The sequence below is a fragment of the Ursus maritimus genome (assembly GCF_017311325.1).
Source record: "Ursus maritimus isolate PB19 chromosome X unlocalized genomic scaffold, ASM1731132v1 scaffold_X1, whole genome shotgun sequence".
Taxonomy (NCBI): Eukaryota; Metazoa; Chordata; class Mammalia; order Carnivora; family Ursidae; genus Ursus; species Ursus maritimus.
Window position 1 is genome coordinate 9,575,317 of NW_024423319.1, and position 12,598 is coordinate 9,587,914.

At 40.9% G+C, this 12,598-nt stretch overlaps 1 protein-coding gene across 3 annotated transcripts in view; it reads right to left on the reverse strand.

Annotated features, from left to right (window-relative positions):
- Nucleotides 1-12,598, reverse strand: part of ARHGEF6 (Rac/Cdc42 guanine nucleotide exchange factor 6) — a 95,665-nt gene that overhangs the window by 23,484 nt on the left and 59,583 nt on the right. For all 3 annotated transcript variants that reach the window (XM_040627801.1, XM_040627794.1, XM_040627804.1), the window contains one exon: nucleotides 12,258-12,380. In XM_040627801.1, the coding sequence (XP_040483735.1) occupies nucleotides 12,258-12,380 (123 nt within the window). The remainder of the gene's footprint in view (nucleotides 1-12,257; nucleotides 12,381-12,598) is intronic.

A 12,598-nucleotide genomic window follows, 5' to 3' on the forward strand; every position in this document is an offset into this window, starting at 1 on the left:
AACAGGGCTGGGGACCCTGGACCAGGTACCTGGCCTCAGCTGACTCATCTGTTTTACAGAGATTAAAGAAACCTCCTTTCTACCAAAATTGTGAAGATTCACCACTGGGGTTTGGAAGGTGACTGTTTCATGCTAAGGTCTTTAATCCTATTTAATATACACAACGGCACTTCAACCCAGGTGTTATCCTCATTTTACAGATGAGAAACCCGAGACTCAGGAAGAATGAGCAATCGGAAGTAAATGGCTAAATTGGGGTTCATGGCCAGGTCTGAAGTCAAACCCTCAAGTCTTTCCATGACACCACACGCCTCTGTATAGAAAAGTATTTTGTAAACTTTAAAGTAGTTTGTAAATGCATTTGTATTACTATTATTACTGTGCCAAGGCAAATACCTTGCTAAAATCACATCTTTAGAAACTACTATTAAGCTGTGATTTCCAGCTTAATGGAAACTCAATTGATGTTAAATTTCCAACCAAGAACATAAAGTGCACAAAGAGGTTTAAAAATTCATTGCATATAAAATATAATTAGGAAAATAACTTGAATTTGGAGAGTGCATTTGAGTAGAAATGTAATTTGGAGAAAATCACTTTCCTAATTTCTTTTCAATTTGGTAAACAAGTCTTATTTTTTCTTTCCACGACTAAATAAGTGCCCCCCGTCCTCAATGTTCTACCCTAATTGATACAAGGCTTGTGACAATTAAAAGCAAATACTAACGTGTACTTTGTTATTACTTTCCATGCAGCATTCTAACTTTTAGGCTTGCTAAATATTATAAAAGAGATTTTTTTTTAATTTTTCAATTTAACATGAGTTCATCGGCTATTGGGAGGAAATGAACATTTTATTGTGCAACAAAAGAATAAAACTGCCTTAATAAAGCTGCCCATTACAATAACTAGATTCTGCAAGACACATTTTACTGAGCCAAATAAACTTAATCCACAAATTAATGTCATTATACAAAAATGTAAGACTCAAATTTATATTGTTGTACCAAAGAACAAGCTGTCTTTTAAATGCGGTTTTTAATTTTATACAGCCTGTTGGAAATGTCAATGGGTTAAGGCTTGTTTTTCAAGCTTCACATGTTCTGTACACGTGATGTGATACAAGAGAAGCAGTTCTCAACATATGAATGCTGCCTTAGACTCAACAAAACGTTTATCTCACAGAATGCAGGGTGTATGAGGCTCTGGGATGCTCTGGCTTGGGCTGGAAGGCTCCAGAAAACTATCTTACCTTTTAATACCTCTACAGAGCTTAACCATATCATTTAAGAGTATTTCTGTGGAATCTTTGCATAGATTTCTACTTTGAATGATGAAAAGTCTACCTAGAACAGCTGGAAAAGGATCAGATATCCCCCCCTACCACACACACACCTTCCTGCCCACCCCCCTTTCATGGAAATCACTGGAAAGGGGGAAGTGAGGCCTGAGGAGCTGAAGGCCCCCAGGGCCTCTGGCCAGTGGAAAATCCCAGGGATGCCACTCCACTGGGTTGAGTGGATCCCTATTATCCCTTTCTCATTCATCTAGCTCCAGGGAGCAGGCTGTCTGCTGCTTTTTCGGCCCCACCATTTTCTATTAGTGATCAGTCTCATTCGCTCCCTTCCCCGGTTCCTCAAAGACACAGACAGAACCGAACCCAGTCTCAGAATGTTCCCGAAGTAAGTACATAACACAGCTCTGGGTTTTTCTCAAAGTCTTCATTGCTGACAACAGGGTAAACAGAGTGGCAACTAACAAGAGGAAAAAGGGCACAGTGGTGACACAGTGGTGTCTGTCGCTGCCATGGAGACAGAAGTACGGTTTAGACCTCTCTCAGCGCTCACTCTCTCCTCTCCTTGCTCTCTCTTTCCATCCGGGTTCCCTTTCCCTAGTGAAAAGGATGAAAGCCACACCAAAGCACAGGAGAGAAGTGGGTATTTTTGTAAGGGAGAGCTTATTCCCAGGAAGAAACAAGAGCTACAGTAAGAAGCCTGAAGGGGAGAGAGAGGGGAAATCCCAAAAGACCTCAACCAGGGGATAACAAAAGACTGGGGCAGCCATTCAAATATATGTAAATATGGGGACACATCAAAGTTGGGGTCTGCTTCTATACTCATATTCAGGTAATACTTTACTGCATTTTTAACAAGGTGCCAACATGCAATGAATTTTAAAGCCCTAGGTCGTTGCCAAACATCAGGCGCATTTCTGGTATGATACTGCCACCTGCAGGCTGAAGGGAAGAAGTTCAACTGACGGGCCTGCTCAGGCTGGAGTGATTTTCCAGTGTCCAAGCATCCACAGATTGTGCAGGGAAAGCACCGAAATCCCCTGATGCCCTTGTTTCAGCTGACACCTTCACCTAAAACAGGAGTTTAGGGGCACCTGGGCGGCACAGTCGTTAAGCGTCCGACTCGGTTTTAGCTCAGGTTGTGATCTCAGGGTCAGGAGATGGAGCCCCACATGGGAAGCTTCACGCTCAGCCGTGGGTCTGCTAAAGTTTCCCTCTCCCTCTCCCTCTGCCCCTCTCTCCACTAACCCTCTCTCTCCAAAGTAAATAAATAAATCTTTTTTTAAAAAGACAATAAAACAGGATTTTAGACTGAACTCTCTGTAAATTTCATTCAACTATGCCTTGCCTCTGCCAGTCAGCACAAAGCACCACAAGATGCAGGTAACAGAGCTGAGATTATATTAGAAGCACATCCGGGGAAACCCCCAAGCATTTCAATTTAATTTTTACCCCTTACATGCAAATAAAAGGTAAGATAAAAATGCAGTTCTATGGGACTCCAACAAGTCTCCCATCATTTCAAGGGATATTATAAAATTCTCAAAAAACACCACTAGGGGCACTAGGGTGGCTCAGTTGGTTACGCGACTGCCTTCATGATCCTGGAGTCCTGGAATCGAGTCCGGCAGCAGGCTCCCTGCTCAGCGGGGAGTCTGCTTCTCCCTCTCCCTCTGCAGCTCCCCCTGCTCATGCTCTCTCTCTCTTACTCTGTCTCTCAAATAAATAAATAAAATTTTAAAAAACCACCACTAACCAAAATGAAGCAAATAGGATATGATAATCCCCCCCAAAGGTTGAGAACCTTTAAATTAACTCTGTAACTAACTTTAAATCATAATGTTTGAAGGAATCTGCACTGTTATTTATAAAATTAAATTCCTAATGTGGGTAAAGGCAGTCAGTAACATTTCAGCACACAGAGTTAAAACAGAAACTTCTCTGAACACTTCAGAAGTCTGCTCCCAGAGGCACACCATTTCTTTCTGGAATGGCTGTTCTCAGATTAAAAGGAAAAGAGGGGGATCTCTTTTTATTGGTATTAAGAAAATTGTCCTTATATACACAGGATGTTTATGTATCCACCACAGGAAAAAATGCTTCTGGATCTTTTTTTTTCTTTATTGAAGAAAGGTAGTAAAGTATGAAAACATTCCTGGAAATGATAAAACCAAATTCAGGACTGAGGTTCCCTGTGGCGTGGGAGAGAGGAGCAGGAAATAGGAGAGAGTACACACAGGACTCCAACTGCGGCTAGAATGTGTTTGTTAAGCTGACTGGTGGCTACCTGGGTGGACTTGATTTTATCTCTGTTTTTTGCCTGCTGGAAATACCGCATACCTTTATTCTAAAAAGCAGCTAGTAGCCAGTAGCAGATGAACGAAGTAGAAATAAGGAGTGGAGACAACTAGCTTGTACTAGATGCTGGGTCCTTGTAGACATTATCTCATTTAATCCCCACCCAAACCTATTCTGAGCTGAAGAAGCCAATTCCTGGCCAGCGCGGCTGAGACGGTGGAGGCTTCCTTCTCTACTCAGCACCCCCCACCCCTGACACACAACATAGGGAAGAGGCTCTACCCCAGGACTGGCAGGCTGAAAACACTGGGGCCCAACACCCTCACCTCCACTCACTTGTTGGGCAAAGGTTCTGTGCTGGGAGAGGCAAGCAGAAAAGACTAGAGGCTAGTGGCACAAAGATTTTGCCCAGGGAGGAAGGCAGCCTATAGGAACAGAGAGCTCTGAAACTCTCCCCAGAGGAACTGGTTTTACTTGAAAAAGAGTGTGGGGAGGGGCACCTGGCTGGCTTAGTTGGTAGACCAGCAACTCTTGACCTTGGGGTCATGAGCTCGCGCCCCACAGTGGGGGTAGAGTCTACTTTAAAAAAAAAAAGGAAAAAAGAAAGAGTGTGGGGGAGATCCAAGCCTAAAGGCTCTTGCAAAAACAATGAAGATTTTGGTGGCGAGCAAACAAGAGGGTGCTGGCAGCTGTTTTTAATGAAGAGCAAGAATCTAAACCCTAGGCCAGTCAGGTCACAAGAGAGAACCAAGGAAAGAGACAGCTAGAAACTTCGGTCAAAACAAACTTTGAAGACTGGTCTCAAAAACTACCCCTGCTTGAACTTCATTGGATCAGATGACAGATCAATTTATGCCCCCAGGGAATTGTCAAAAACAAGAGAGCAATCAGCTGGAAATCAGTGGAGCGGAAGGGCTGGATGTGATGCTACGGAATTGGGGTAGACAGCTGAACAGGAGACTCAGGGAAAGATGGGCACGAAGAACCCTGCTAATAAAACCACCGCCCTTTCAGGGGGACTGTGTGCATGACCAAGGCTGGGCCCTCTGAGCAGTGACATCAGAGGGGCACACTGTAGGCAAAACAGACCTCACTAAAAGGGTCTGTCAAGTCACTAAACAAAGAAGCAAACAACAACAAAAACACACCCCCAAGAGCAGAGAAAGGAATCAGAGTCCAGAGTTGCTAAACCTAAAATTACATAAAGTGTCTAGTTTTCAACAACAAAAAAATACATAACACGCAAAGAAACAGGAATGTGTGACCCATCTACAGGAGATAAAAAGAGACAACAGAAGTTGTCTGTGAGAGTGACAAAATGTCAGATTCAACAAAGATGTCAAAGTAGCCATTATAAATGTGTTCTAAGAACAAAAGGAAACCATGCTTAAAGAATTAAAGGAAGCTATAATGACGATGCCTCACCAGAGAGTATCGGTAAAGAAACAAATTATTTAAAAAAAAAAAAGAACCAAATGGAAATTCTGGGGTTAAAAAGTATAATAACTGAAATTTTAAAATTTGCTAGAGATACTCAATAGTAGCTGTGAACTTGGCAAAAGAAAGAATCAGTGACTTTAATGATAGATTCATCATTTCACGATCTGAGAAAACGGAGGGAGGGGAGAAACAAATAAAGAAAAATGAACCAGCTTCAGAGAAATGTGGGACATCTGTAAGCACAACAAGACATGCATCATGAGAGTCCCAAAGGAGAAGAGAGAGAGAATGGAGCAGAAAAAAATATTTGAAGAAATAATGACTGAAAACTTGCCAAACTTGAAGAAAATGTTAATCTACATAGCCAAGAAGCGCAATGAATTCCAAGTAGAAGAGATGCAAAGAGATCCATGTACAAATTACAGTAGAAATGCTGAGAGACAAAAACAAAGAGAAAATCTGAAAAAGAGAAAGAGAAAAACAACTCATCATGAGCTAGGGAACCTGAATAAGATTAACCGCTCATTTCTCCTCAGAATTCATAAGGGCCCGGAGGCAGTGAAATGACATACTCAAGGTAAAGAAACAAAACTGCCCACCAAGAATTCTATATCCGGGGTGCCTGGGTGGCACAGCGGTTAAGCATCTGCCTTTGGCTCAGGGCGTGATCCCGGCATTATGCGATCGAGCCCCACATCAGGCTCCTCCGCTGGAAGCCTCCTTCTTTCTCTCCTACTTCCCCTGCTTGTGTTCCCTCTCTCGCTGGCTGTCTCTATCTCTGTCAAATAAATAAATAAAATCTTTTTAAAAAAAAGAATTCTATATCCACCCAAATTACCTTTCAAAAATGTAGGTGGAATGAAAACATTCCCCAATAAATAAAAACAGAGAATTCTTTGCTGGAAGACCCACCTTACAAGAAATACGGAAGTTACATGATAACATCAAGTAAATCCAGATGTAAATCCAAATCCACATAGAAAAAAGAGCACCAGCAAGGGTAATCATGCGATTATGAAAAGCAATATAAATACCTTTTCTCCTTTTTCTCTTAACTAATATAAAAACAAATGTATAAAGCAATATCATGTATCATGGGCCTGTAACATACAGAAATGTAATATATTTTACAACCACGGCACAGTGGAGGTGGGTGGGAGGGAAAGCTCTATTGGAATAAGGATATGATATGAGATAGTAAGTCAAATCCACAGGAGGAAATAAAGATAAACACATAGTAAATGAGAATGTTAATGGAACAGATGCTCTAAATATACCCTTGTTCTCCTTTCCTCTCTCAGTTTCATTAATACACACAAAATTACATAAAATAATATTTATAGCAATGTGTTACTGGGTTTGTAGCATAGAGATGTAAAATGTATAACAACAGTAGCCCCAAAAAGGGAAGAGGACAGAGCCATACTAGGAGTAACATTAATATATCTCACTAGAATTAAGTTAGTGTGAATATAAAGGAGATTCTGATAAGTTAAGATATATATATATAGATAGAATCTATCTATATCTATATCTATCTATATCTATCTATCTATCTATCTATCTATATCTGTATCTATATATAGAGAGAGATATATAGAAAGTCTCAGAGCAACCACCAAAAAAAGAATTAAAAAAATCATGGGAAGACTTCTGGTTTCAGCTCCAACATGTAAAGAGTTTGGAGGGCATCATTACTATGCACACACACACACAGACACACACTGAACTATCTGAAAATCAATGACTTCTCTTAGATCCACTGGGAATTGAGATCACAGGGAAGCCCACCCCCCTCCAAATCTGGAAGGACCGGTAAATACAGAGAATGAAAACAGAGATCTGCTTTCCTGAAGGAGAAGCCACTGGAGCCAGTGACTAGCAGCAACACTCAAATGCTAATTTTGATGAGTTTTAAGGGTCTAAGTATAGACTAGCTGGACAGTTAAAAAACTCCCAGTGACCCAGTCTCGGGATCCCAATACTTTTGTGGGTTTTGCATTCAAGAGCCCACGCAAGTTCTCATGGTAAAGATCGGAGAAAAATCCCCTTGCGTACTGTTCTTACACTTAGATTTGTTAAGTGGATAGATCTCATGTTATATGTATTTTTTGCCACAATAAAAATAAAAGGGAAAAATCTTTTTAAAGTGGAGGAGAGGGGCACCTGGGTGGCTCAGTCGGTTATGAGCTCGGGTCTTGATCTCAGGGTCATGAGTTGAAACCCCACATTGGTCTCCATGCTGGGAGTGGAGCCTACTTAAAAGAACAGAACAGTGGAGGAGAAATAATACTTCCTCAGGCAAACAAAAACTGAGGGAAATCATCACCAGTAGACCACCTTTGCAAAAATTGTTAAAAGACGTTCTTCAGAGAGAAGAAAATTTAGATCTACATAAAAAAGGAAGAGTGTCAGAAAATAATACATGCAAGTGAAAGAAAACCTTTTCTTTTTCTGAGTCTTACTGGATCTAATAGATAACTGTTCAAAGTGATAATAGTGACAATATATTGGGTGATTTTACCTTACGGATAAATGAAATGAATGAGAACCATGTTCTAAGAGATGAGGGGGAATCGAGAATACTCTGTTATATGGTATCAGTGCTGCCTAAGAAATGAAAGTGTTAAAGTGAAAGTGCTGTTAGGTTAGTTATAAATGGCTATTATAAACTCCAGGGAAACCACTAAAGTTTTTTCAGAAGTATAATATGCTAGGAGAGAAGAGAAAATGAAATCATATAAAATATTTAACTAAAACCAGAGAAGTCAGTAAAAGGGGGGAGGAGTAAAGAAACAAATAACAAGTACAATGAATAGAAAAGAGTTATAAACATGGTAAACATGAATCCAACTATATCAATAATCACTTTAAATGTACATGGTCTCAATATGCCAGTTAAAAGACAGAGACCGTCAGAGTGGATTAAAAAACAAGACTCAACTGTACATTGTCTCTAAGGTAGCGATAGAATAAAAGGAAAAGGATGCAAAAGATATATCAAAAAATAGCCGGACTAGCTATGTTAATTTCAGGAAAAGCTGACATCAGAACAAGGAAAATGATCAGGGATAAAGAGGGAGCATTACATAAAGATAAAAGGGCCAATTCTCCCACAAGACAAAACAATCCTTAACGTGAATATACCTAACAATGGAACATCAAAATACAGGAGGCAAACAGTGATAGAACTGAAAAGAGAAGCTGATAAATCCACTATTATGGTTAGAAACCTCATCATCCCTCTATCAATAATCAAGAGATCCTGCAGATAGAAAATTAGTAAAGATGTAGCTGAAATGGACAGCACCATCCATCTAGTAGTAATCGAATTTACATTTATAGAATACTTCATCTAACCACAGCAAATTATATATTCTTCTCAAGCTCACATGGAACCTTCACCAAGACAGATCCAATTCTGAGACATAAAACAATGTAACAAATTTATAAGGATAGAAGTCAACTAAGGGTGCTGGGACATTAGACATATACACGCAAAAGAAAGAAGTTGGACCCCTACCTCATACCATATGCAAAAATAAACTCAAAAACAGATTGAAGAGCTAAATGTAAGAGACAACACTATAAAATTCTTAAATAGGCATAAATTGTCATGACCTGGATTAGGCAATAGTTTTTTAGCTATTACATCAAAAGCACAAGAAACAGCAGGAAAATAGATATATTGGACATCATCAAAATTAAACTTAAAATTAAAACTTTTGTGCTTCAAAGGACACCATCAAGAAAGCGAAAAGACAACCCACAAAGTGGGAGAAAATTTTCACAAATCATGTATGTGATGAGAGGAATGTAAAGAAGAACATATAAAGAAGTGTTGCAACTCAACAATGAAACGAATATATTTTCAAAGAAGATATCATAATAGCCAACAAGCACGTGCAACCATGCTCAACATCATTAGCCATGGGAGAGAAGGAGACTGACTGCTACTGGCTACGAGGTTGCTTTTGGGGGAGATGAAAATGTTTTGAAACTAAACAGTGGTGATGGTTGCCCAACCTGGCAAATATATAAACAACCACTCAATTATATACTTTAAAATGGTGAATTTACGGGACACCTGGGTGGCTGAGTCCATTGAGCATCTGGCTCTTGATTTTGGCTCAGGTCATGATCTCAGGGAACTGGGATTGAGCCCCATGTGGGGCTCTGCGCTCAGCAGGGAGTCTGCTTGAAGATTTCTCTCCCTCTCTCTCTGCTCCTCTCCCAAGCTCATATGTGCGCACATGCACTCTCTCTCACTCTATAAAATAAATAAATCTTAAAAAAATAGGTGAATTTATGGTATGTAGATACTTTCTCAATAATAAAACAAATAATCCAATTTTAAAATAGATGAAGAATCCAAATAGACATTTCCCCAAATGAAGATATACAAATGGCCAATAAGCCCATGAAAGACACTTAATGTCGTTATTTATTAGAGAAATGCAAATCAAATCACAATGAGAGATCACTTTACACCCATAAGGATGGCTATAAGCAAACAGACTGATAATAACACATGGTGGGCGTGTGGAGAAAATGGGACTCTCCCACACTGTGGTGGGACCATAAATTGGTGCAGCCACTTTGGAAAACAGTCTGACAGTTGCTCTGAAGGTGAAAACAGAAGAGTTATCATATGACCTCACAATGTCACTCCTAGGAATCTACCCAAGAGAAATGAAAACATGTCCACACAAAGACTCGCAGCTGATGTTCAGAGCAGCAGATTAATCACAATCTGTATGTCTGCAAACTGGTGAATGGGAAAACGATATGCGGTATCTGACTAATGGAATCTTCTGTGGCAATTTAAAACACAAGGTACTAGGGGCGCCTGGGGGGCTCAGTGGGTGAAGCGTCTGCCTTCGGCTCAGGTCACGGTCCCAGGGTCCTGGGATGGAGCCCCACATCGGGCTCCCTGCTCAGCGGGGAGTCTGCTTTTCCCTCTCCCTCTCCCTCTCCCCCTGCTTGTGTGTACGCACTCTCTCACATAAATAAATAAAATCTTGGAAAAAACAGAAAATAAAAAACGAGGTACTAATAAGTACAACATGGGTGAGGCTTGAAAACAGTACGACAAGCGAAGAGAGCCAAACACAAAAGGCCCTATGCTGTGGGACTCCACTGAAATGAAGTGTCCAGAATTAGCAAATTGAGAGTGACAGAAAGGACTTTAGCGGTTGCCTTGGCCTGGCAGTGGAGGGCGCCTGCTAATGAGTATGGGTTTGTTTGGGGAGTGATGACAATGTTCTCCAATTGATTGTGGTGATGGTTGCCCAACTGAATATACTAAAAATAATTCAACCGTACGCTTCAAATGGGTGAGTTGCATGGTATGTGAAGTCGAATTCAATAAGGCTGGGAGATAAACAAAAGGAAATGGTAACGTTTTCTTTCTCTTTTTTGGTAATGTTTTATTTCTTAAACTGGGTGGTGTGTACACGGGTGTTCGTTGTATTGTAATTCTTTACATTTGCATTTAAACTATTCTTTGTAGGTAAAATAGTTATCTTAATAAAAATACTGTTTTTAGAAGTCTGACAGACCTGGATGCTAATTCTGGCTCAACCACTTAAGAGCTATGAGCTCTCTGGCGGACTACTTGACCTTCTAAAGTCTTATCTGTAAAGCAGCGATGGTAGTAATAGTAATTTCCTCATAGGCTCTTACATCATGTGCCTGGCGTGCTGTCAGTGCTATTATTAGCCAATATGAGCTCTAAGGAGTTGAGCCACTTGCCTAAATAACTCAGAATCATGGCCTCTCTTTCTTTAAATTCCAACTTCCATATTTGCTCTTCCACAAGAATTCATGACTTCCATCAGGGGAATAAAATGGACCTTCAAGTGGGACTCACTGAATTCTACCTTTAAAATGTCCTTACTTAATGGCTCTATAAAGTCAGTAAAGCTCCTTTTTTTAAAAGACTGATTGATTGACTGATTTGAGAAAGAGAGAGAGGTCACAAGTAGGGGGGAGGACAGAGGGAGAAGCAGGCTCCCCGCTGAGCAGGGAGCCCGATGTGGGGCTCCATCCCAGAACCCTGGGATCATGACCTGAGCCGAAGGCAGATGCTTCACTGACTGAGCCATCCAGGCACTCAAGTCAATAAATCTCCTCACAAACCAGGATGAAACCAAAATTTCCACCACTTCTGAGGGTTTGTGTCAGGGGGTTCAGGTCTGAGCCAGATGAAGAGAAGAATATTCTTTCCGGTCATGAGCAGCCCCCAGAATCCATATCCGTTCTGAGTCTCATCGCCAGGTTACATCCTAAAAGACTCTGTGTGGTGTTGTTGCTATTGTCTCCATTCCCCACACAGATTTCTAGCACATGGTTTCAGAATTCAAACTGCATCTTTAAGCCTATCATGCAGGGTTCTGGCCCAGGTGAATGCGTCGGTGAATGCGTCAGTGAATGCGTCAGGGATGGGAGAATTGCACGGTAAAGAAGGGCAGGAGAGATATGAACTTATCTGGATCCCTTGCAAGGACTCTTAAAGGAGATAGTGTTTCGTTGTTCCCCATGAATTGGAAACAACAATTAATTGGAAATAATTATCACAGCCCGTTGCTTAAAGTACGTGCCAGATAGTTCACACTCCTAGTTTCCTTCCACCTTTCCATGTTAATGAGTACCTGCCTTCGAGCCACAGTACTGTTGGAAACTTCCCCCACCAGCCAAAGGGAAAGTGAAAAACAGATGAACCCAGGCACTCTAGCTACCCACCAGCAACTCAGACAAACCATTCACGGGGACAGGGGAAGGCTAAAACACTGGATCTAAACAGAGTTTGGCTTCAGGAAAGCCTTCCCTGATCCTTCCCTCACCCCACACTAAGCTGATACCACACTGCGAAGTCTCACGGCATCTTTTTAATTGCCCTTTTGTAATACCACATGTTTATGATGTTTAATTTCATGTCTGTATTTCTCTCGAGATTCTGTGCTGCAGAAGGGGAGGGACTTCCTCTTCCTTGTTTACTGTTGTGTCCCCATCAGCTAGTACAGGACCCTGCACATAGCAGACGCTCACTAAATTATGGGCTGCACTGACAGATAAGCAATCGGTGTCACGACGAACTAATTCCTGCGATGATGAAGGGAGAGGATCGAAAGTTCAACTGGAGACCTTGGATTTCCACATGAAGTGGTCCTAGGAAAGGATCTCACTGCGGAACAGCTTATTTGGGGAGATGGTAACAACTTACCTGTGCTGTGTGAGCACACTGACAGCTGCAGGATGATTGGCACAGTAAGACAGGTACATGGATTTAAAGTGAGGCATGAGGTTCAGCAGACAGCCTCCTACTTTGTGTTGGTTTTCTGGAAACCTAGAAGTAAAACAGACGAAACGCGGAATGTAAAATAAGAAACGGGATAAAGGAAGAGGATTCCGATCAAACCCGGCAACATGCAAACCTTTTGAATTCTTTTGCCAAAGTGCAAGTTGAAACTGTATTATAACCACTTTTGCCATGGAATGCAAGTTCTTGACTGCCACTTTATTATTATTATTATTATTATTATTATTATTATTATTATTATTATT